The sequence below is a fragment of the Genypterus blacodes genome, unplaced genomic scaffold, assembly GCF_046128005.1.
Source record: "Genypterus blacodes isolate CSIRO-AG114 ecotype Tasmania unplaced genomic scaffold, CSIRO-AGI_Gbla_v1 ptg000067l_1, whole genome shotgun sequence".
Taxonomy (NCBI): Eukaryota; Metazoa; Chordata; class Actinopteri; order Ophidiiformes; family Ophidiidae; genus Genypterus; species Genypterus blacodes.
In genome coordinates this window covers 15,271,794-15,297,223 of record NW_027466879.1, presented here as the reverse complement: position 1 = coordinate 15,297,223, position 25,430 = coordinate 15,271,794, and the positions used below count along the sequence as shown (strand labels likewise).

Genomic DNA, 25,430 nt, shown 5'->3' with positions numbered 1-25,430 from the left:
ATGCTTGTGTGCACAGGAGTCACAAAGCTTGGGGGTCAGGTGGGAGGAGGGGTCACCAGCTGCAGGCAAGGGGGCAGGGAGCTACAGAATGGAATGTGTATCCATGTAATGCAGTTTGTGACCACATTTGTACACAGGAAATATTTGAGTGAGAAGTTCATTCCCTGCTTCATAAATCGCTGTTTCGGGAGTTCATAGCAATACTGTCATTTTCCATTACAGTTGATTAAGGTCTAACAAACAAAGATTAGGAAACGGACAACTGACTCCATAATGAAGTGTTTGGTGTTCATATGTTTTTCTGTTCTTTGTAGCTATGAATGGGCCTTTGAGGGAAAAATAAAGTGAGTGACACATGACTGATCTGCCATAACATAGCAGTGTTAGTGATGCATGAACTTTAAAAAATGGTACAAAGTCCCAGCAGCTTCTATTGAAGGCACATATGACTCGGCCTGATGCATACATGACCTTTGTACAGGGAACAAAAGATCTGTAGCGTGATCAGAGAGAATACTGGTTATGTCTAATTACAGATAGCAAACACCTCGGTGTAACGGTTAAGGCTCATGGGACGAAGGAGAATATGAACAATGCGCAGCTAGAATACTTAATATATACTTCATATACAGTATAATTCAAACCACTTTAATGTTACCTCACAATACCTCAACAGAAATGAGAAGAATTTATTGCTTAAGACATGTACATGAGACAAACAATAAGAATTGTTACAACTCTGATGGGGATTATCATATATTTATATATTGACCATTGTAGTTGTGTCTAATATTCCTTGATTGATCACATAAAGCCACACTCTAATCATATCTTTGGCCAATTATCTTCTAATTAACACTTTTGTTTGCATTTGACTTCAACATTACTTATTTTGGTTTGAATACTTAGATGATAATGTATTTCTATATCTGAATAGTCTCAAGTAGCCCCCACTTCTTATCAAGCACCGGCTGTGCCACATGAAAACACTGCAGGGAACATGAAAACACTTCACAATACAAAGCCCAGCACACACACACACACACACACACAAACACGTTGTCTTCTGCATTTGATATTTTTGTCGACTTGGTTGCCTTGTTGTTCCTCAAAACAAAGGTACAGGGTAGGAAGCACAAGCAGACAGTCCACACATGTTCTTCCCACGCTCAATCCAAAAATATCTGAGGGAATTAAAAACAGACCAGGAGTCCATAAAAGTGGAACTAAGAAGTCATCACACACATGTACACACACACAAAGGGAGGCTATATTTACCCATCCGTCCCCCAGCTTTTGCCCCAAGAGTTCTTCACAATCCAATACAGAGTGCCGTTCTCATCAACACCGAACCCCACAGCCAGAACCGCATGATTCACCTCCTCTGCAGAGCTCTGACACTGGGTGCTAGAGGGTGATTCAATGATGAGTGAAGGGAAGGTGCACATAACTGAACTGCAAATGTCTGACTCCAAAAATAAAATAAAATAAAATAAAATAAAATAAAATAAAATAAAATAAAATAAAATAAAATGCACGATTCAAACATTTGATGTAATTCAAAGTGCTTCAGTGATTGAAAAAGATGACAAACCGAACTAATGAGTGTTTGTAAAGCTGCAGAAGCGCACATTTTACCTGGTGTAAACGCCTTGTTTGTAGTGCATAAAATCAGCTGTGACTTCGAAGGCAAAACTCACAGGGTTGAGTCGGGCCACAGCATCAACCATGGCCTTCTCATCGTACTGACATCAGACAAACAGGGAGAATTCAATACAGAAATGAGCCTGTATCCAAGTATTCAAGACTGTGATGCAATGTCATGTTGAAGTATAAATTGATTTCACTGGAATAAACTAATTTGCTGACTCTAAAACTCTCCCTAAAACCCTCCTTCCCCTTTATCAGGTTGACTTATTTTTGTCTTGAAATACTCCACATTTACAATTTAATTTGGGGACAGAACGTCTGCACGCTTACGCTTGTTATGTTGACAACATCATGGACAAAAGCAGCTGCCAGTGCGGGCTCAAAACGACATGTGTCATCCTGCAAACAAAGAGAGGATGAATCAATGGGAGGAGGGGGGGCAAAATCAGAAAGTTAAAGTGAGATGTTTGTCCTACATGGCCGCTGTATGGATAGTCCTCCTCTGTCATCAGCCCGTTGTTGTATCTGATGTACTCAAATGCCTGGCTGGGGAGCCCACTGAAACAAAGCAGCTGGTTATCATTTCACTGAGCTGTGGATGTTGCTTCAACTGACTGAAGGTCTCACAAGCAAATTATTAATGTCACTGACCCCATGCATCCGTGGTTGTTGAAGCCTTGAGCACAGTCGATCAGTTGCTGCTCGGACTGAAAACAAAAGGTTAACCAAACAGCAGCAGAGTTATTACAGGCATTAAACAACGAGGAATTCTTCATCATCTTCATCTTTGTGTATGTTAATCTACCAAGTTATCGTAATAATTCTCACCAGTGACAACAATTTCCCAGTAGCAATAGCATGTACTGACTCCAAACAGCCAGTGGTAGAGAAGGTCCAGCAGCTGCCACAGTGACCCTCAGGTAGCAAACACAACATAATGGCAAGTATGAGTCTATGGCTGAATGATATATTTATTAGTTTGTATCTTTATCACAAAAGTGTTTTAAATAAGAGTTTCCTTTCGCATATCAGTCAAGCGGCAATGATAAATCTGTCCTGTCTGAATTAATTTCCATTCCCTCCATCAATATTTTTGTGGTCTTACATAGGAAAAGCCAAATAAGTGTAATGTAAATTTATTAGTAAATGAGTCCACTTTAAGGAAACAATTGAGGGTTATTTAAAGGAGTTTGGAAACATTTAATAGGCATCAAGTCAATTTTGACCTCCTGGTTTTGCCGCTAAACTGCAGTTCCCGTTTCACCGCACGGTGTCAGTATTGAGTCAGTATGAGTGCAGTCAGATACCTGATTCTTCACGGGGGACACAAAGTTTCCTTTCTGTCTCCAGTCTACAGACTCGGGGTACGGAGCGCTGCTGCTGATGTGACGCCCTCTAGTGGCCGAGCAGTTCTACAGGAGAATACAACGGTGACATCTAACTTCACTTTGTTTTATCCATATTTGTAATTGTACTATAATAAAAAAGCATCGTACCTGAGGCTCGGTCAAGAGGAAAGACTTGCGGAATTCCTCAAATGTCAAATCTGAGAACTGATTCAGCCCCACTAGTTTCAGAAACAAACAGCCTTGTGAGAAAAGCGTCTGTTTACAGATTAGTGTCAAATACTTTGAATACTTTGTGTGCTACTTTACTTTTATAGGAGTGATTCCCAGCGTTATGATGATCAATTATCCTCTTATTCTCAGTGAATATGTGTAGCCGGCGGTAATACAGCTCAGTGTCATACACTCTGCTATGCTGCACGTCGGGAAATTAGCAAAATACGTTACAAATAAAACACAGGTGAAGAATTATAAATAATGATGATGCAATATGTACATACGTGTGACAGCCACTCTTTGAAATGATGCTCCTCTGATAGGACAAAAAGAATGAAACAGTCAGGCGAGACCGTTCAACCGATTTTACACTGAACACAGATTCTTAACAACCAAATATAACAATCGGCCTCTTATTAACCCACTTACCACGAAGTGAAGTTAATGGCGTTAAATAAACTAACTCGACAGTGGCGATCACAAAGCAGAAAACTCTACTAAGCGCCATTCTTCTTCCTCTTCTCCTTCCTCTGCCAGCCCCTGCAAGCCGGGGAGGTCACGTGACTCCTCTGGCTTACACGCGCAATAAAGCCACAAACTAAACCAAAACAAAGACATTTCAAGACACTTCTCCCCCTGAGAAAGAATAGATTTATTAACAAGAGGTAATCAGGAAAGAATACACTTTTATACAAAACTGGAAATACTACTCAAGCTGTTGAAATAGACTCATATACCGCTGGGTATTGCTCACTGCAAACATCTGATGTGCCTGTTATAAGGTATAGATTCAATGTGCAAGGGTGGGATTTATATACAGTACACAGACTGCTTTAGATATAGATTGGATTTGAACACAAGTGGTACATGCCAGCCACTTAAGCCTCAGGTGTATTTCTATACAAAGCCCGTAAAAAATACATAGAAATATTCCAAGGATAAGCACAATATTACTACTGTATAGTCCTGCTAAAACATCAGAATAGACAGGATACAGAATGTGTTACACTTATAAGTTGTTTTCAACATTTGTTTTACAGTATCATACACAGAAAAGTTATTACAGAGTTGAACGATCATAAGGATAACACATTTCAAGGGATATGTTTTTGTTTTTTTAAACACATTGCACGTTAGGAAATGCATCCAGCTGCCTGTACACAATATTGTACACACGGCAAAATTATCTCTGCTTCATTGGCAAATTGTAGAACAAAATAGTTTACATATTCTGCGGTGTGTGTATACTAATTCATTTCACAATTAAGGCAAAACTATAATGCACTGGCCAAAGAGGATTTAACCATAAAAACTATACTCACTGTCTGAGTGCAAAAAGCTGGGTTTGACTTCCTGAAGTGGCTCAATATATTGGCTGCATCTGCTACATACACTGCCTGCTGCTTATACTGTATATACTGTACATCATGTTGCCCACCAGGGGAATAAGGTGACACATGCAAAAGTTGAAAGTGTCACACCCGCATGGCTGAGTGAGGCCTCTTTCATTTAGCAGCTACATAAAACCTCAGCACGCATGATTTAGCTTTTAGCAGACCCACTTTTTATTTTTATCTCCCCCGGGCTCTGCTATGAATCAGAGAAGAACTGCCATGAAAAATTAAATGAATGCCTTATTGTGTGTGTGTGTGTGTATATATCGGTGATCATGCAAGAGGTGGATTCCTTTTTCTTTATTAGATATAAGTCTGAGATCTACGTCTGAGGATAACTCGGTTGCAGTATTGCTGCCATACTGAGGCAGAATATTCATACGGGCGCTGTCGTTGATTTGCGATTTGGACGTCTGAGCAGAAAAGTGGGAGTGAATCACCTTGTGTGAAGTGTGACTATTATATAGAAATAATCTGTGGTTGAAATTAATATCACCATATGAAGGTTTTTTAAGACAATAAATAACATATAAATACTCTGTAACTATATAAATAAAACCTCTCTGGGCTTCTACTTAATCTCTAATAACGATTATACACAATAAGTCCATTGGGGAGCACATACTAGAGGGGCACAGCCTACTGTGTCTAATACAAATCATAGAATATGTACATGATGGTATATTGTCCCTGTACACTCCATGTGTACGGAGGAGGAGGAGGAGAGAGATCAGATCCTCTTCATGATGAAGCTTTGGGTTCGATTCTCAGGGACGCTTCGTACAGACTCTCCTCGTCCAGCACGCAACTGCAGTCCAGTAAATACTTTGCAACCTGAAACAAGCAGGAATCCAGTCAAAGCAACAAGAATGAATAAACCGATTTCCCTGGGTGATTAAACTTACCCTGAATTGTTTTGCTGAACAAAGAATCGCAGTACTGTTTAATGAATACTTCTACAAACTCAGATATGAGCTATTTCAAGTACTTATCACAGGGAAAAAAGAGATGAATCAAACTCAAATCCAGGCAAATGTATCATAGAAGAACATAAAAACCCAATAAATCAACACACACTCACAAACATCTCACCTTTGGCTGATAATCAATCTTATACGCTGTTTGCTGAAACTGCCGTATCTCTCTGATAATATGAGATATCTGGGAACAAATGAAATGAAATATCACATCAAATGCAAACTCCTGGATCATCATCATTAATAACTGCAGTTGGTTACGGCTGCAGCTCATTACAAGCGTGGACACCCTGCTCTCCATGTCGGTGCTCTTTACCATTCTCATCTTGGAGAAGTTGACCAGGCTGTCCTCGGTGTAGTTGGGTGTGCCCTCCTCGATGAAGGCCAGGTCGGTCAGGTACATCCCCAGGTACGGCACGCAGGGAGGGTCACAGCTGAGGGACGACAGAGACAATCAACACGTGACACACAGACACACGCACGAACACCGCACGTCTATACATACTGAATGAGGTGAAAGCTTATAGAATACGTGCTTTTTCAGAGCCTCTCTCAGGTTTTTGAATCGTCCCTCGGATGACACCAGCTTCTGTAACTTGTCGATCACCGTCTTTGTCTGTTGGATGGAACGTTTACACATAAACAAGGTAGAATTAAGTTTATAAAAGCAAAGTCTGAAAGCGGCAGCAATGAGTCAATGTCTGAGTCGACTATTAGAAGAATATTGACGACTGAGAAAAAATAGCTAACTACAATAAAGCTACTTTTTAAGCCAGACGACCAGAATGAGCGATGCATGCTGGGATAAAGGTTTGTTTTGACACAATTGTAAGATATGAAAAAAGCTACTGTAAAAATACTGGTAAGCTACTGAAAAAAGTACTTAAGTTAGTAGCTTACTTAGTTGTAGCTAGCTACATCACACAGGTCTAACTTAATTTCTTTTGTTGGCTTCCGGATGAACGACGGGCCGTTTACCTGCTTGGAGACCTTGAGCCAGGTCTTCTTCAGGCGGAAGACGGAGCTGCGGTTGAGAGAGGAGGTGATCTCCAGCACGGCGTTGTAGTTGTGGAGGCAGCGGCAGATATCGGCCACCGCCACCCACTTCTCTATCACCCCCACCCGCAGGTTGACGTCGTCCCACTGCAGGATCTCTGTGGCGATCCTGTTGCTGACCTGGCGTAAGGAGACAAAGAGGAGCGACCCATCAATGCCAGGGCTATATGACTATGGACTGTCTCTATGCAACAGAGAGGAGATACTGGATATATTTACAGGATACACATACGTCATTGAAATGCTTGGTTGTTTTCATAATGTATGGAGTTCTCTCGTTTTTGTCGTTCTTCATCCAACCTTGACCGAAGAACTCCCTGTAGAAAGAGCAGCAAATAAAGAAAATTGAAGAAAAACATGTAAACAATCACTCTGTGTGTGCGTGTGTGTGTGTGTATGTATGAACACACACACACCGACAGTGCACATTGACTCACTCGTATGGGATGACCTTGAAGACCAGGTGGTCCAGGAGTGTGAGCTGCTCAGCTATCTCCAGGGCCGAGTGGCTCTCAAACGGCTCAGTCTTAGAATCCTCCATGGCCTACACACACACACACACACACACATCAAAAGCATGATTTCTACAGGGCATCCAATGATACTCACTCTCATGAAGATTTTAATATTTAAAAGGCTTCTCACCATCTGTGTGACCTCTTCCAGGCTGACCTGGTTGTCTCCAGGGTCCTCCTGGGTGAGAGTCCTGCATGCAGCCACATACCGGTGCTATTATTCACAGTTTATTTCACAGAATAATAACTGAATTCATTTCCAGACCATTTCCCACCCGCTTACACCATTTCCCTTGCAGTCATACGAACAAACCACAGAGTAGAGTAAGATACATTATTCTTCCAATATGATTGAACATAAATGCGACTATGAAGAAAACTATTTGCACAAGTCCTTCTGCAAGTACTAACTTTCAGTACATATGTGCCTTATATGACTTGATTATGCGTGATAAGCAATGATAACAGGAAACGAACCTAATAATGTTGGCGGCTGCCTTTCTCTCCTGCGTCAGGAGCTCTGGGTCATGCATCACCTCCTCCAGAAAGCCAATTACTCGCATCTTCAACTCCGTGTTGAGCTCAAAGTCCTGTGGACCAGCGCAGGAACAAAAGCCGTGTCATTACAGAGGTGTTGTTGCGCGTATGTCCGAGGGTGAGAAAGGGAAAGAGAGGTAAAGGAACCGCACCTGGGAATGTTTGGAGACCCAGTGACGCAGCACATTGAGGACTCGGTTTGTGGCAGCTCTTCTGATCACAAACTCTTTGTCCCCGTTCCTCTGATCTGTAGGGAAACCTGGACAACAAAGCTCAGGACAGTTACTGACATGAAGAGATGTTTTATTTCCTTCTACAAAAGCGTCTCTGCCATGATGGGACCCACCTGTGCTGGCGAGGGACATGCGGCGGTACTTCTCTTTGGTGGGCGTCCCTTCATTGGCGCCGGCTGTGGCGATGGCGAAGGCCGAGGCGGCAGAGAGGGCGCTGCGGTTGTTGTCTAGCTCCCGACAAGACGACACCACCATGCCGTTGTTGAAGGAAAACAGGGAAAACTCTGACGGGAGGAGAGGAAAACAGAGGCACTGAATACACACATTTGAGACAAAATGGAGACAAATGCTTAGAATTTTCTGAAGCTATGAGCTATTTACTTTTGAGTCTATTTTTATTGTTTCATGAAAAGGCAATCAATAATAATTCAATCTTGAATCTTAAACTAGCACTTTAAGTGAACTGGCCCATATGAGATTAAAGTCCTTCATCAGTTAGTTCATAAAAGAAGAGATGAAACAAGTTGTATTGTGATATATATATAATCACTACATAACTTACAATGTTTATTCTATTCTTATGTAGTTAATGTGTATTTCGAACCGTAGGTGATTTGTTTCATGTTGCCACTGCAGACAGTTTGGGTTTATACTGTACAATAAATAATGTACTTCACCAAACTGTACTGTTACAAGCCAGTGGGAGGCAACAGTGAGCTGAGAGAGAGGGAGAGAGAGAGAGAGAGAGAGAGAGAGAGAGAGAGAGAGAGAGAGAGAGAGAGAGAGACCCAGCACAGTGTGTCCTGCACCTCATGGCAGTGATGGTGTTCACTCCCCCCCCCTCCTCTGTTCAGCCGGGGGCGTTATAGAAGAATACGTACATCGTTGCTAAGGTACAAGGTTTCCTTCCACCTACTCACACGAGGCTCTGGCTTCCCTTGTATCCAGCACCGTGGGAAGAGAACACACTGGGGAGGAATTGTGCTTGACTACCTACGGGGTGGATGCTCCCTCAGTGTGCAGCGCGGGGAGGGGAGGGCGGGGAGAAGCTGTGGGTGGTTTTTTATCAAGAGCTTATTTGGTCGCAGTTACATTTTGTCGTTTTTTTCTGGGAAAAAGTTTGTTGCGTACTGCGGATATGTTTATTTCATTTCTCGTTTCTTCCCCTTTCAGTGGAAGCTCAGGCGCTCATCCCCACTGTGCCGTGTTCATCTCTTATAGAGCTGAACAAATGATATGATTGTATTTGATATTGATAGTGTGTTATACTTCAAAATGTACCTTTAGTTTGCTCGATTGACAAAATGTAGTGATTTGTAATTGCTAACAGGTTATATGCTCCATTATTCCTGCATAATTTCCTCAGTTTCTTCATGTTGAGGGGCAACATGCACTAAACTGATGTGAGACGGCAACAGGATGTGACTACAGCACAGCAATCCATGGAAAAATAAGATTGTTTCAGGGTAAAATGTCTTCCTGAGGCAACGTTGGACATATTAGTACCTCCCTAAACTTCATGTGGAGTAACTTTGAGAGGTTTTGTTCTGTTCGGTGGTTCTATGCAGCTTTATTCTGCCTTACATCTCCAAAAATGCTCCCGTGAAACACTTTGATTTGTTTTCTCCTCCAGTCTTTGACATTGTTCACTTTGATGAGGATGTTAAAGCTATTAACAGTGATTTTCTTTTATTTGCTAAGGCACTGTGTTGCATGGAAAGCGTCTCACTTGCTCTTCTAAGCACAAACCAGTCACGTGTCTGCAAGCTCTCACATTCCTGCCAAGTTATTTTACATTCTTGCCAACTCATTTGTTTCTTAAGTAGTAGGTTGGGATTTATAAGTAGATCAGCAGCCGTTCTAAAAAGGGTCTTGGATGCTGACAAAACTGGGTCATAATGCAGCGGTGGACAGACAAGCCTACCCGAGTTCTTCGACTTGACGTTCTTGGGCGTTGACGGCGACTTTGGAGGGGACATTTCTGCTTCTGTCTCGTCGTTCTGACTCGGGTCTTCGTCACCTTCCTCTCGCACCGACAGATCTGGATAGAAAAAAGTAGAGGCGAAAGAAGGTCACAATCAACAAATACAAAGATGCCGAATTAAGAGATGCACTATCAAAGACACAGGGGAAGAACAGTAACAGTGAAAGGAAGGAAGGAAGGAAGGAAGGATGTAGGAATTAGGTTTGATGCCTGTTAAGATGAAGAAATCACAGAAAAGGTCAAAGCTGGGTGAAAGCTTAGATCCCTGATAACGTTAGAACATTGCCAGTCCAAGTGTGACATATGCACAAATATACATCATCTCCACATTACATCATTACATCTAACCCTGAACCACAATAACAGCAATGTGCATGATTCTGACCTTGCTTGCCGAGAGCAGACTCTTCGGCTTTGCCTTCAGCTTTGGCTTCGCCTTCGTCGGCAATTTTGCTGGCCATGCTGCTGGACACATACAGCTTGTTGATGTCGAGCGTGGTCTTGTTGAAGGGCGACATGGTGGAGTGCATGCTTGCATAGCCATTGGGGGAGCAGCTGAGCGCGGCCAGGTCCAGGGCTTTGCCCCCGGTGATGATGGGGATGTTGAGGGAAAGCTTGCGACGGCGGTTGGGTGAGGACGTCTTGGTGATGGAGAGAGGAGGAGGGGAGGAGAACTTGCGGCTGGCGCGTGGTGATGTGGGCGGGTCGCCGTAGAGGAGTTTGCTGCTCTGGCTAGTCGCAAAGAAAAGCTCCAAAGAACTGGAAAGATGAGGGGAAGGAGAGATTAGATAAGGTTGAAAACTTTAGGGTTAGAAGAGACAACAACAGAGTTTTTGTTGGAGGCCAGATAGGAACGAGTGGAAAGCGGAAGAACGGTGGTGGTGCACTAACATGGAAGAGAGGGAACACATTAACCATGGAGACTCTTTGGGAGCTCCTGCCTCTTTTATTTAAGCTACATTGTTTAAGACAGCATCCTCCTCGCACTGAGAGCCACCCCCTCTGAAGGCCTATAAATAGCATGTCAAGTGACAGTGTGGGAGGCACGAGTGCTGCCAACAGCAACCAGCCCAGGGGAGGCCCACAGAGACACCGGGAGAAGAGAAAGAAAAGGGGGGAGAGAGATAGTGAGAGAGTGAAAGTGAGAGGGGAGGGAGGGAGGGAGGGAGGGAGGGAGACATAGGCGCATTGCAAAAAAAGTATGAAAACAGGGAAACTGTGGAGAGATGGAGAAAAGAGAGAGGCAGCGATAGAGCGCAGTTGAGCAACAGCATACGAGCGAGAGAGAGAGAGAGAGAGAGAGGGAGGGAGAGAGAGAGAGAGAGAGAGAGAGAGCAACATCGTGGATATGGATTCCACCACAGTGAGGGTTGGTAGCTAGGAGTGGGCGAACGGGAAGCCTCCAGTCCTGCCGGGGCCATGTTGTGTCTCCTTGTCTGCATCACGAAACAGCATGAGAACCAACAGGGATGATGAGGACGGACGGAGGGCAGAGGGTGGGAGAACAGAGCAAAGGAAAGGAGGGATGGCGAGGGAAGGGGGGTGAGGGATTGCGGGCGAAGTGACGATAGACAAAAGTGAACGGGAGTGGAGAGGAGACAAGAGGAGGAGGAGCGGAGAGGAGGACAAAAACAAGAGCGCAGGGTTTGGGTGCAAAACACCTCCATCAATATTTAATACCGTAGAGCCGCTGCAGATGATGGGAGAAAGGGAGCGAAAGAGAGAGAGAGAGAGAGAGAGGGAGAGAGAGAGAGAAAGGGAGGGAAAAGATAAAGAGAGAGGGAGAGGGTGGGGTCCTGCAGCAGAGTGAGGGGGTTGCTATGGTGATAGTGCAGCGGAGAGAGAGGCATGGTCAGACTTGTGCAAAGAAAAATAAAAGAGAATAGAGAAGGGCAACGCGAGGAGGAGAGAATAAGAAGGGAGGGGGGAAGGAGGGGGGAGGAGGAGGGGGGGCGAAGACAAATGTAGCCACTGTGGACGTGTCTCCACTGCACCATTACTGCACTGTTGCTGCATCCTCCAGAGAAAGGAAGTCAAACTTTGCTCCTTCATTTAGCGCACGCAGCCGATTGTTCAGAGGCAAAAGTTTAGCATCGCATTTCTCCATTTCAGGCAACGACCGAGAGAAAACACAACAACAGTGATTTGATGCAGAAGGATAAACTCTGACATCACTTAGCAGTCACACTTTGAACACTGTGGAGGCGTGTGTAGGTCCACTGGAGCTCTACTGTATACTTTCAATATCTGCATCTAAGCAGTGTTGGGGAAGCTACTTGGAAACTCCAAAAGCTACAGCCGAGCTTCTCTCTTACATAGAGTAGTTTTCTGCACTGCTGTCTTAGAAGCAGATGCACGACAATGCCCCAAATGGTTGGTTGGTTGGTTTGACGTTTCTTGTCTATAGCTCGTTATCTGATCTTATTGTTGCTGATTTGTAATGACTACACACCCTGGCAGTGAGAAGTCATGGAAAAATCTTTACACAATTTCAATATCAAGTGAAAAATGATGAATGATGTGCTGGATGAGTTCATATGGACCACATTTCCCATAAGGCCAAGCAGGCTATTGTCCATTATAACAACAACACAACTCTTGGGGAAAAATAGCTAATTACTGGTAAATTAGCTATTTTAGCTAAAAGCAGCTACTGTCAAGCTAGTGAAAAAGTAGTTAGGGTAATAGCTTTACTACATTACCTATACATTTTGGTCCTTGTTATTATTTTTGCTAATCAATGATACATTCTACAGCTGTATGTTTCCTGGGAAACACAGATGACTATTTTGTGGCCCTGCTGAAAACGTGTAGGACATAAACGCTCACCGTGCAGGAATGGCGCTGATGGGTCTCTTGTAGATGGTGATGAGCTTGTCCAGGACGACGTCGGCGCTGGTGAAGACGCGGTAAGAGTGGAGGAAGGTGTTGAGGAAGTCGATAGAGAGGAAGCGCAGGTCGGTCAACCTCTCCAGCAGGCGCTCCACGCTGGCGTATCGGATCTGCAGCACCTTGCACGAGTTCATCATCTTGCTGAAGCGGATGTCGACGTCGTCGCAGTACAGGCTAGTGTCTGACCTGTGAGGGAGGAGGAGCAAGGTGAGGGAGAGAGAATGTGGTTATATCGTGAAGCATAAAGAAAGCAGGGAATCATGGAAGATGATGCTAGAGGAAGGACAGTATGTGATGCCTCAGTACGTGGCGACTCTTACTTAATCATCTGTGGCACGGTGACTTTACTGTTCTCCTCAAAGGCGTTCATCATCAGGCCATTGCAGCGGATGTTGTCGATGCACTGTAAGGCAGGCGGAGAGAAAGACGAGCTGTGAGCACGAGACGACACGAGGGCTACCCAGTTCACACACAGGGGCGCCACGAGTCTCTACCGCCACAACTCAGCCACATTATTTATAACAATAGTTCTGATTCCTCCACCTCCACTTCTATCACGGCTGGTCTACAGTGTGTGAACTGTACTGGACTCTAACTGCATGTGTAGACACAGAGACAAAGTGGAAGGGGAACACATTGCATGAATCAATACTGTCACAAATCTATTGTGAGCAGTAATCAGTAGGTAGCGATTTACTTGCCTGGCTGATGTCACTTGTCCAGGCTGACTTCTCCTGTCGGGATGAAGCCACCAGGATGATGGTGTAAGGTTGAATGTCTTTGGGCTCCACCATCAACTTAAAGTCCAGGTGCTCTATGTCCTGGCCACTCCTCTCCACTTTGGCTTGAAGGCACATATTGATGAGAAAATCAATCTTCACTGAGGATAGAACAAGACCTTAAGACCAAATGCTAGAAAGGATAAAGCCTTAGATCAGGATTTTTAAAACTGTGTCCTAATCACTTTTTCTACCCAAATGTAGTTGTTGTTTTTTAATATTGCGCAATAACAACTTTTAGCAGCAATAGTTTGAGTTTGTTGCACATTTGTATGTTGTTGAGGACGTGCAGTTTAAAATCTGCATCTCTGTTGTGTAAAGACATATGAATATAAGTATAAGTATATATTTGAATGGACTTAATAATGCAGGGGACTTACACTCATCGTCTGTCCCCTCTGGTTCCTCCATCAGAGTGCAGTCTATGAGCGAGACCACGCCATTCTGTGAGAGTGATGAAGGTTATAAGTTCGTACATGATATTACTCAATATCAGCAAGTGAAGACAGGATGTGTTTATAAATAGTTGTAAAATATTCTTTGCTGAGGGTTTTGATGGAAAAGATTCAACTGTCCTGAAGCAGTAGTTTAGTTGATTTTACTTCAGGTTAGTAGTTCCTGCGTTTCCAGTTGTACCTTAGTGATGTGAAGTTTTCCCCCTGAGCCTCGGGTGCAGATGATGAGATGCTTGGAGAAGAGGAAGCACTGCCTCTCGCCTTCCTTCTTCAAGGATAAAGAGCCAAGTCTCCCTCTTGTGATCTTCCCCTTCTCACTCATCGGCACCTGGATTAGAGAACCTGTGGAGCACATGTATCACACACACACACAGACATGCGCGTTTGTTGTGCGTATAACATTCTCGCCAATGAAACTACAGCATTCATTGATATTCATGATTTTACAGATTTCTGATTAAACATCAAAGTTTAGGCTTTAGGGATCTGATTTGAATATCGATGTTATAATCTGAAGATGCACACTCACCTTGTCTAACAAAAGTCTGGCTGGTGTCGAGTAGAACCTCACATCCCTCCACAATCATCCGCTCGATGGCCAGATTCTTCCTGATGTTCTCCGTCTCGCTGACCTCATCATGCATGATTCTGAAAGGGCCACAGAGAATATTCACATCATCACTTTCATTCATTTATTCATTTTCTCCTCCCATGTTAGAACAACCCACAGTGTTATGGAATTAAACTTTAAATCCTGTGTGATTGATTGACTGTCTATTTTAACTGTACCTGGAAAGTTCCTCCAGTTTGGATTTGGCGTAATCCAAACTGTTTCTCTCCACATGCTCGTGGGGAGTGTGAGCCAGCAACTCATGCAGGGTCAGGATGTAACGAGGGATCTGTGAAGGGGGAGAGGGAGAGAGAGAGAGAGAGAGAGAGAGAGAGAGAGAGGGAGAGAGAGAGGGGGGCAGACAGACAGACAGACAGACAGACAGACAGACATCTGTCACTGCTTGATCCACTAAATAGGTCATGGAGCTACTCAGGGACATGTCAGTAATCAACTCTCACTTTTCCTAGAGAGTTAATAACACTGGCAAAATGAACATGACTCTGTGTTATCAACTGAAACATGAGAAGAAACAACATTGTTCTCCTCATATTATCGCAATGATTTTAATGCAAAGAATGCTTCAAAGTGCCCCAGAACCAGTGAGTGGACCAATCAGTCATCTCACTACTGAAATGTAAGAAACATGGACCGTTTCCACACTGTGCACAATGAAGTTATCAAAAGTAAAACCCCCAATATCAAAAAATTAAAGGGCCACCATGACTGCAGCACGATTGCTCTTATATGAAACATTGCACTGTATTCTCGTGGTTAAATTTTACTATTGCTGACCTGAGGGGGCGCCATAATTAACAGTCAACATTTGATCTTTCAGATATCTGATAATACTTTATTCACTGCTTTAATGCTGAGAGCAAGAGATGGCACATTTCATCTTAAACATTTGATCTTATAATGTTGTCTGTCTTTTTAAATAACCTTTTGAGAAATATCAAATCCTGCATAAATATAATAAACAGGCATTAAAGTCAATCAAAGGTTTGCTGCATGACAAAAATCATGCTTTTTACTCACATTTAAACAGTGTTTTAGGGTTCAGGGGACTAGGTTGTGTGGGATGTAGGATATGTATTGTCTGTCATTTGCCTGAATAAAAATTGTGAATAAACTCCATGTTCCAGTGTGTCATGTTCTAGCTGCATCCCTGTGATCTTACTTGAAACATGGGGTAAGTGAGGAATGTCTCCAGCGTCCTCTCCTCACAGTCCGGTTTGGCCTCATACTGCTTGAGCAGCTTGTCGAAGTCTCTGTTCTGCTTGCAGTGAGCCAGAATCTGCAGACTGTACTGATGATTCCTTACAAACTCCTGGTAGATGTTCAGCATGGGCAGCAAGATATCAAACAGGTCCGCTGGAGAGAGAGACACAGAGATCTGCTTGTATTGTTCCCATCAGCTAAACCGCCATACAATATGTCAGCCGGTCTGTGTGTGTCTGTCTGTCTCTATTACCCAGCACCAGTGTTGGCCAGCTGGCTATCCGAGCCTTTAGGCCCTGGTAGAAGATCTGGTGGAGGAACATGATGGTCTCGCTGAAAAAAAGATTCAGAAAAGTTGTCAAAAAGCAAATCTTTTCCTTTCCCTTGTTCCTAACAGTAAACGTTGACAAATCACTAAAATCAGCTGCTGGAAACAAGCAAAATATTCTGTAATCTAGTGAAACTTTGAGATATTAAATAAAAATAATAATATAATTATTATTATTATTATTATTATTTATTTATTTATTTAGTTAGTTAGTTAGTTAGTTAGTTAGTTAGTTAGTTAGTTAGTTAGTTAGTTATTCGTTCCCAAAACAGTTGAAATATACAGTATAATGCCATGGCGTTTGACTGATTGATTACATCACTAGCCTCACCCACCTGTTGAGAAAGATGCTGCTGACGTCGTCGTGAGTGATGGGCGGCTTCTTGGAGCTGGCAGCCATGCGCAACGGCCGTAAGAAGTTGTTGACCAGAATGTGGAGTTGCTGGACGTATTCGGCTTCTGCCTCCAGCATGCTGAACACCACCTGGTTCCTCTTCCTCATACTTTCTGCATGGGGTGAACGGATGTAGTCCTGGATAATGGTTTTCCACTTTCTGCGGCAAATCCAACCTCGCAGGAAACTCTGCACCTGGGATGAAAATAGGGATAGTGCAAAGGGGTCAAGGGGTGAGTGTGTGTGTTTGTGTGTGTGTGTGAGAAGAAGAGTGAGGGAGGTCTTCCAGCTTTTCACCACCGACTCATCTGTTGTGACATCTGCTTTCCTTTACAGCCTGGCTCATTTACATTAAACATCTTACTTGAATCCGTAAAGAATCTACCACAACCTCTAAATGATGACAGATAGGCACAAAATCTGCTTTTCAATTGTCCAGAGAGAGACGAAGCCATGAGCCTTCGCCACTGGCATGCAAGCAAAGGCTCATGGGAAACCTTCCTTACTCTCACCCCTGTTGCCTATTGTTAGAGCGGTTGGGGAGCCGCCTGTTATGAATGCAGCATTGTTGAAAAATGCCCAAAAACGTTTGTTTGCGGTCAGCTTTCCCTGAATAAACCACGGTTAAAAATAAATCATGCAGGTGCCCAGAGATGATGTATCACAAACAAACACGTATCCAAGCTTGCACAGAATCAAACTTCAACACATCCCACCATCCCCACAAAACTACACACCATCCTGCACACACACACACACCCACACACACCGTCACTGTGATCACATCTCACCTTTTTGATCTTCTTGATCTCTGTGTCATCATCACTGGGTGGGACCTCAGGGCTCGACTGGATCTTCTCATTGTCCTTCAGCAGTCCGGCGATCTGTTATTTCCCATAATAAAGCGTGTCATTTATTTTGGAACGCTGCGGTAAAATCCCTCACTGCACCGTCCAAAGCGTTTAAAGGCTCAATATGTGATCCAAGCATAAACAAAAGGGACCCAAACACCATCACTCATATGTATTGACACATCTAATAATAAAAGGATAAACACTTAGAAATAATATGACAAACAAAGCTCCTGAAATCCAGTAGGTGCTTTCAAAGAATCTGTATGAATTTCTATACATTGTGGATTTTCCAATAAGCTTATCACATAAAATCCCACAAATCAACAAAATGGTGCTCTATTAAATAATCCCACGTCCTTTTTTTGATCGGGGTGCATCACAATTTGACCGTCTTATCCAGTCTTGTTTAATATCGTCCCCTTACATCAGCCCAGGTAATGAATGAGACTTGAGCCAATCAAAGCAGGGTTTTAATGAAGGGATGAAATTAAACAAAACAGCAACAACAAACAAACAAATCCATTACTATTTCTCGGTTTAGCATAAACAATAAGAGTTGATTATCATTTTCTGGTGCAGTATCGGGTACAATGGATGCCAATTCATGAATCTTGATTATATTCAGCTCAATTCCAGCTATTAGCACATTAAAAGCGAGGTGCATTTGATCTAGTTTAGACTGAATAATTATCTGGATACAGAACACTCGACCGTATCGCACAGATCCAGCCGCTCTGCAAAGAACGGCCTGTAACTGGGGTTTCAATTTTTGGGTCACAACCTTTATCTCCTTGACCCCAGTGCGCTGCGACTCCTCTCACTATCTTTTCTCTGCCTACAATCTACACCATCCAGGGAACACACACACACACACACACACACACACACACACACGCACTCAGGTATTGCTAACATGAAATTACAAGGCAATTTACCTCTGATTTTAGCCGCTCTATCTCGATTTCCCCATCCTCTATCTGTTGTCGAAGTTGCTTAGCAACCGTTTTCTCCGTCTCCACTATTTGCAGTAGATGGAGATACTTCTGCATGAGGGTCTCATGCTCTGTAGCCAGGTTCCTGTAACTATACACACACACACACACACACAGAATCAGATTGTATAAGAGCTCATTAAAGCGAGTGCCATATCTGAATTAAAATCAATATTACCAAATAGATCGCAAAAGGTGATTGTTGGTTGAATTAAAAGAGAAAAATTGAACTTTAACGTCTACAATTACAACAACATCCGCTTTCTGATAACCTGCATAAAGGAGAGGAATAAGAGCCACCTCTGAATGAATGGAGATGCATGCGTGTGTGTGTTTCCTGCTGTGTGTTGCGTGTTTACAGGCCACCTTACGTGTACAGTATGTGCTGCTGGCTTGAGTGAACACTAATCAATGTATTGCTCAATGAGTCTAATCAACTGACCTTTCCCCATACAGATGCACACTGCTGACATTTAGACTGATTGTATCGTTTGGCTCTCATGACCCTCCTTTGTTTGGGATTCTTTAAAGGGACATTCTGCTCATTATACATTTCAGTGCCACCCAGCTTTGCATGGAGGTGATTTATGATTAAGTGTTCTTTAGTTCCCCAAATGATTTGTTGCCTTGGTGATTTCCCAACCATTTATTTCCTTTACTAAGGATTCATCACCGTTATCAATCATAAGACTTTACAATTAATCAAGATAGTTCACGACGGAGACTCACAACAGCTTTATTATCCTCCATCAACCATCATAATACTGACGCAAATTTGAATCAATTTGATCTAAATACAGACACATATATTGTTCTTCTATTTTAAACTCGTGGTGAGCTGAAGACGATTACTCAAAACTAAATAATTACATTTTCTTTCTTGAACGGCTCATTTAAAGGTAACAAAGGTGAGAGGTGAGCGGTACCTGGCCTGTGTGATGGAAGCCACCCACTCGTCACAGTCCTTCACGTCTTCTGTGCGCAACTCCAAAGCCTTCTGGTTGTCGTGATTGAAAGTGACTGTGAAGTAATACTGCAACACACAAAGAGAGAGAGAGTTACATGTTTATTAAGCATCAGAACATGTTAAAGGGCTTCAAAGTGACACTGACACACACAGGATGTTGAGCCGAAAGCGTTTGTGTTTGTTACGACGCCACGCGACGAAATGTGCCACAAAAACAAATTTGGAACGCGTGTGTATGTTTGTGTAAGACGGAGCGATCCTCTGGGAAAAGTCTTTAGAGATCCATTATATAGCCTCTGTGCTTTCTGTCTGTAACCTGGCAACTCACCTCTGAATTGGTGGAAGCCTCCATGTTTGGTTTTGTTGTGCTTGCCTTTGTTCCGGTAATAGTGCTGCATGTTAGTGACACAGAGACACACGCACACACACACACGTGCACAACCACACACACACACACACACACATACACACACACACATACACACACACACACACATACACACACACACACACACACTCCCCTGGGTCCTCTCCTCGTTTTACGCTCTCACCAATTACCACTCATGACCCGAGCTTTAAATGTTCACTTATGGCAATTATGGCGAGCACATGTGGAATGATTTTCAAATAGATTAAATCCTCTGATCAACAAAGTGGTGGTCAGTCTAATAATAGTGCAGACATCCTATTCGCGGTGGACGTGAATCACATTATATAACACTGATGCATTGTAAATAGACCTCCGCCAATCCGTTATATTGGATTTTCTCGTTCCTCCCAAATGCCAAGAGAAAATCATTTGCGAAGCGGAGTAATGTTCCATATTTCCTGATGAGCAGAGAACAGGCCTTTGTCAATAATGTGCTTCCCATCTCCCGCTTCCTGTGAGCTGGTGTGTCAAGCCTTTTAGGCAGCTATATTTAGCACAACGTCGCTACATTTTTTTTGCTACAGAGACATTATCTGGCAGTACGTGAGACAACACAGCCCCGTAGTAAATCCTTCTTTAAAACCTCCCGACGAAAAACTATTTGATTTCATCTTGGATGGAAAACCCAGAGGGGATTAAACAAATGTACTTATGTAATGATAAACGATAAAGGTGGCTGTCTATTTTTATACCTCACGGCGCAGAATTAAAAGCCTCTTTGACTCGATTACTTAGGTTTGGCTGCCGCACCAAAATAAAGAGCACATCTGGGTTTTTTTTAAAGGAGGCTCTCTTACATTGTTTCTGTTGCGTTTGGCTGTCATCTATTTTCAGGAGCCATTATAAAAAATTAATAAAACACATGGAAAGAAGCACAAAGCTACAAATGTAGTATTTAAATTTGCAGTATATTTTCTCTACACACAGCTGACAAATACTAGTAATAGAAGATCATATTTCATAAATGTGTCATCATTAATTTTGTTCTAATTTAACTTAGATATTACTAAAATAATAATTCTGCCCGTAACCCAGTTTGGAATGCAGATGTGTCGATACAAATGCAGAGTAAAAATAACAAACAAACAAACATAAAGCCTTTCCACTTCATGCTTGTGTCTACGGCCCCAGATGACCGTGTCTCCTGTCTCATGTCTCATGTCTCATGTCTCCTGTGGCCAAATGTGCTGTACTTAAGTGAAGCACAACACTGAGGCATTTTGTTGCACATTTTGTTGGCCCCTTCAAATGCATTTTTTTTTTCAGATGCAAATAGGGGTTGCCATAGTAACTGTGGGCTTAAACGTAGCTCTCCTTCTAAATGGGGAATAAGAACATTTAAAAAGTGGAACACTCCAAAGAATACAATGAGGGAAGAGAGAAGAGAGACGAGCAGGAGAGAGAGAGAGAGAGAGCAGGAGAGAGAGAGGGGGGGAGGGAGAGGGAGCAAGAGAGAGAGGAGGAGGGGCGGGGGGAGAGAGATCCTTTGCCTTTTTGGGGAGTGAGGCTATAAAAAGCACTGTAGCCCTGCAAGGTGGCAGTTGGCTTGGCATCTATTCGCTGCATTGTCCCTCTCCCTGTCACACACTGATAAGATCCAGTACTCACCTGGCCATTCCTCCTGCATCTCTGACACAAACACACACACACAGACACACACTCACCATCACCTCACACAGAAACAACAACAACGGAAACTGTGATCCGTATAACAGATCTGTCATGTCTAATGCAGCTTTGTTTCACATGAACTCTGCAGTCGGCTCACTTGGTGCCTTTATTTGTATGTGTGTGTGTGTGTGTGTGTGTGTGTGTGTGTGTATGTATGTATGTATGTATGTATGTATGTATGTATGTGTGTGTGTATGTATGTATGTATGTATGTATGTATGTATGTATGTTTGTATGTATGTGTGTATGTATGTATTTATGTATGTTTGTATGTATGTGTGTATGTATGTATGTATGGCCTCAAAACATCTGGAGCACTGATCGCCTTTTCTATCCTCATTTCACCTTTTTGTGCAGCCGCTCAGATTTAAAGATCGCGTCGGCTCATGTGCGAGGACACTGGTGCAAACACATACACACACACACACACACACACACACACACTTCACAGCACGCGCACACTTACACACATTTCTGTAAAGACGTGGACACAAATCTAGATATGCATGATTAGACACCACAGCGTGCAGCCTCCACACGTGAAACACGCACATTTGCTCAAATTCACGTGCAAATCCATCACACCAAGAGGAAGATTTTACGCACAGAGACATTCACACCCCCACAGAAACAACATCAAGTCTGAGACAATTTATTCCTGACACATATTATTTAAAGGGACACGTGCTGAACAGAAGACTGTGTTATGCTGATTAAAGGCTTTGAAATTCATTGAATTCACTGTTTAAATAAATTAACTGGAACAGCCTGCATGAGCAGCTGTCATCATAGATGTCACTCAGTCCAGATTTCCTCCCCAGAATAGAGCGCGAGCCTCGTCCTGACAGGGTTTAAGATGCCGAGAAGGAAACGGGCTTGACAGTGGACATGTTGCAATAGTGGGGGTGACATGTAGGGGGGGGGAGGGTCACTGGGGTTTGAATGGTTTGTAATGTTGCGCTGAAAGCCAATGGGTTCACTACATTTGACCGCACTCTTAGTTACATTGCTTCTTCGTAAGGAAAGACCACGACTTGGGGTCAAAGAAACACGTCTGTCCATGTCAGCCATGTCTCCGCTGATAGGAATCCTCTCAGTGCAGCAGACGATGTAATTCAGCACCATGGACAGTGACATCAGGCAGCTGTCACTGTCCAGTGGACACAGAATGAATTTTCACTGCATCTCCTGTGAGTCCAGTAGGATCCAACACCAGGGCTCCAGACTTTCAACCAACTCTTTGGACAGGAAGCTTATTGAACTACAGATTTAAATGATTGCGCCTGGATGCATGGTACGCATTTAATTCCACCAAGAAACCAAGAAATGTGTGGGAAACTATAGGGAATTTTCCTCTGAATGTTTCCTTCTGGAGCGTAGACACTGTGTAAATCAAACTGTACTGTGTTTGTCAGCCTGTGATTCTCTACTGACCTTTATTTTTATAACAACTTTGGAAACACAACACCACTGTCTCATTAGCATAACACATTTGCATATCAAAACAACCTGGATACCCACATCAATGTTTCCTGAATTTGCTCTGAAAAAGCACTGCTGACACACACACACACACACACACACACACACACTCAGGCTGTGCGCTTCACCCGGTGTGCAGGATGAAACTTCACAGCTCCAAACACTGATGTGTTTTCATAGGAATGTTTTGGGAAATATGGCTGAGAGTGAAAGTGCAGCCTGTGAGTCTGACGAGGGCATTTTGGAACATTCCAGGGAGATCTCCTCCTCACCTGCTCTCACCCCTTACACCTTCAATGAGAGCAACACGTTTGCCCCCAAAAACTGGACATGTCAACATCTTACACAACACTTTCGACTTCTACCTGTCTTAAAGTCTTCCTATCTGTGGTGCAGGAGAAGCAGAAGAGGCTGCAGCTGCAGATCTCAGAAGGTGACTGCAGTCATATAGCTCACAGCTGCTTGACCACTTCTCTCTCTCTCTCCCTCTCTATCTCTCTCTCTCCCTCACTCCCTGTGTGTGTGTGTGTGTGTGTGTGTGTGTGTGTGTGTGTGTGTGTGTGTGTGTGTGTGTGTACTGATCGAGCCTGGGACATCATTTGATTTTCATTCACGGTTGTCGTTAACAACCCCGTGATAATGAGCGAGCCATCAATCGAGCCCGAGCCGCTATGAGAGGGGGGGAGGGGGGTGGGGGGTGCAGTTGCCAAGGTAGGATGCTATTAATATCAAGACGAGGAATTTAATCAATACGTCAAAACGCCAGTGAAGGGGCAGCGCTCCTCCGCAAGATGGCTACCTGCAAACTTTGGATGCAGTTTGCATGCAGTTTATTCCTCATATGTCACTTTATTATGTTTCAAATGTTTTTGGGGGGGTTTTGACACAAAAGACGCTCCGCTTGTGGATGTCGCACTAGTTCACAAACTTTACATGTTGGAATACGTTTTATACTCGTAGACTTTGATTTAATTAACATATTTGGATTTTGTGTGTGTATGAGTGTGTGTGTGTGTGTGGGGGGGGGGGGGGGGGGAACAATGGAAACAATTAGTTAGTAAGAATGACGCCGTTACGTAACATAAACCACCAAGCGTCTCTGAGAGAAAAAATGTCATTTGATTGCGAGGGAAGCGAAGAATTGTTGTTATTATCAGACGGAGAAAGTTGCGTAAAAACAGCTCCGAGTTCTCCGAATAAAGCGATGCAGAGACGCCTGAGTGTGTCCGGTGTGTGTGCGTGTGTGCGCGTGTGCGTGCGTGTGTGTGTATGTGAGTCTGATGGGAGCCGATGGAGGCAGTGATCGATCTCTTACCTGCTTCTCTAAGCATTCCTTCGCGGACAGAGACGGTTTGGGGGACGGCGCCCTGTCACACACGCATCCCTCCAACAGGTAGAGTCCGGAGGGGCGTGAGCTGGAGTCATTTTCGAAATAAAACAGCATATTCTGCAACAAAGCAAACCACTTTGAATGCCATTTTGTGTTGTCTGAGCTTTTCTTACTCAGGCAACCTCGCCTCGTACCATCCTTCTTCGCCAAAAGAGCTAGATAGGTGATGTGACCGTCATTGAGTCGCATCCCTTTCTGCATTTTGAACTGGGATGAACGCACGAAGATGCTTGCAGATTCTTACATGATCTTCTTAGCACCTCGCAAAAAAAAGAAAGAAAAGAAAAAAAGAAGCACCGTGGGACTTAGTGGGCATGCAGCAGCCCCGCTCCTACGTGCCCGTCCACGGCTGCCACGCTGATGTGATGAAGAAGAAGAAGAAGAAGAAGCAGAAGAAGAAGAATGGTGGCGAGGAAGAGGAGGAGAGACGGGATGTAAGCGGAGTTACTGTGTTCGCGTTCAGCCGCCGCCTGCTTCAGGAGCCCCAACTCTCATGATGAGGAGCCACGCGCACGCGCAAACACACTAACTCACACACGCGCGCGGGCGGGCACACGCAGAGGCGCGCGGGCGAGCATCCTGCAGTCACGTGATCGTCTCCGGAAGAAGAGCAGATTTCAACACCTTTGGACAGTGGACACAAAAAAGGAAATCTGAGAGGGGGAACACACACACACACACATACACACACACACACACACACACACACACACACACACACACACACACACACACACACACACACACACACACAGAGAACATAGCCTCATGAGTGTGTTTGACTTTCCTTTAACTTAACCTTTAGATTTCTTAAAATGGTTAGTGAATGCATGTGAAAGTCAAAGAACAAGAACAGGTCAAGAACTCACTCAATACTCATGACTGACGTTGAAAAAAACCTAATTTCGAGTCTAAAAATCAAACAGTCCAATTATTAAGTTTTCATCATGAAGCACTCTTTCTTTCCATATATAGACTCTTCCTCTTCGTTTCTTACCTTTCATCTTAAGAGGTGGAGGATAAGAGTTACATGTGCTCACTTCCTGTGGTTGTGCCC

General features: G+C 43.5%; 2 protein-coding genes across 4 annotated transcripts; both read right to left on the bottom strand.

The window, feature by feature from the left end:
* Positions 1 to 261: 261 nt before the first annotated feature.
* On the bottom strand, positions 262 to 3,739 carry LOC143004730 (pro-cathepsin H-like). Its single transcript, XM_076155853.1, has 12 exons — positions 3,642 to 3,739; positions 3,497 to 3,528; positions 3,306 to 3,411; positions 3,147 to 3,217; positions 2,958 to 3,062; positions 2,479 to 2,565; positions 2,302 to 2,357; positions 2,127 to 2,208; positions 1,981 to 2,049; positions 1,639 to 1,745; positions 1,279 to 1,407; positions 262 to 1,184 (listed from the first exon to the last, which is right to left on the bottom strand). The coding sequence occupies exons 1-12, from the start codon at positions 3,718 to 3,720 to the stop codon at positions 1,109 to 1,111; spliced, it is 999 nt and encodes a 332-aa protein (XP_076011968.1). The 5' UTR covers positions 3,721 to 3,739; the 3' UTR covers positions 262 to 1,108.
* Positions 3,740 to 5,347: 1,608 nt separating this feature from the next.
* LOC143004883 (ras-specific guanine nucleotide-releasing factor 1-like) lies at positions 5,348 to 24,574 on the bottom strand. 3 transcript variants are annotated; one of them, XM_076156052.1, is made up of 27 exons: positions 24,299 to 24,574; positions 19,360 to 19,466; positions 18,377 to 18,524; positions 17,379 to 17,471; positions 16,529 to 16,782; positions 16,119 to 16,198; positions 15,825 to 16,018; positions 14,824 to 14,933; positions 14,564 to 14,682; positions 14,209 to 14,376; positions 13,960 to 14,037; positions 13,502 to 13,644; positions 13,121 to 13,203; positions 12,738 to 12,986; positions 10,294 to 10,667; positions 9,849 to 9,965; positions 8,038 to 8,208; positions 7,844 to 7,950; positions 7,632 to 7,744; positions 7,285 to 7,345; positions 7,077 to 7,183; positions 6,872 to 6,956; positions 6,562 to 6,759; positions 6,120 to 6,199; positions 5,900 to 6,017; positions 5,699 to 5,767; positions 5,348 to 5,440 (listed from the first exon to the last, which is right to left on the bottom strand). In XM_076156052.1, exons 1-27 carry the CDS (start codon positions 24,572 to 24,574, stop codon positions 5,348 to 5,350), a joined length of 3,795 nt encoding a protein of 1,264 aa, XP_076012167.1. The 3 variants fall into 3 exon arrangements, with proteins under 3 accessions (XP_076012167.1, XP_076012168.1, XP_076012169.1); XM_076156053.1 differs by having other exon boundaries at positions 13,960 to 14,023; positions 14,216 to 14,376; XM_076156054.1 differs by having other exon boundaries at positions 13,502 to 13,638; positions 13,960 to 14,023; positions 14,216 to 14,376.
* Positions 24,575 to 25,430: the final 856 nt, after the last annotated feature.

Excerpts from the sequence above, each read along its gene's own strand:
- LOC143004883 (XM_076156052.1), bottom strand. The coding sequence starts at position 24,574 with ATGCAGAAAGGGATGCGACTCAATGACGGTCACATCACCTATCTAGCT. Across the intron at positions 14,377-14,563 it reads CCAGACTTTTGTTAGACAAG|GTTCTCTAATCCAGGTGCCG; the intron begins GTGAGTGTGCAT and ends TGTGCTCCACAG. Across the intron at positions 14,038-14,208 it reads TCACATCACTAAGGTACAAC|CATCACTCTCACAGAATGGC; the intron begins TGGAAACGCAGG and ends ACTTATAACCTT.
- LOC143004730 (XM_076155853.1), bottom strand. The coding sequence starts at position 3,720 with ATGGCGCTTAGTAGAGTTTTCTGCTTTGTGATCGCCACTGTCGAGTTA. Across the intron at positions 3,412-3,496 it reads TCAAAGAGTGGCTGTCACAC|CATAGCAGAGTGTATGACAC; the intron begins GTATGTACATAT and ends CCCGACGTGCAG. Across the intron at positions 3,218-3,305 it reads TGGGAATCACTCCTATAAAA|TGGGGCTGAATCAGTTCTCA; the intron begins GTAAAGTAGCAC and ends TTCTGAAACTAG.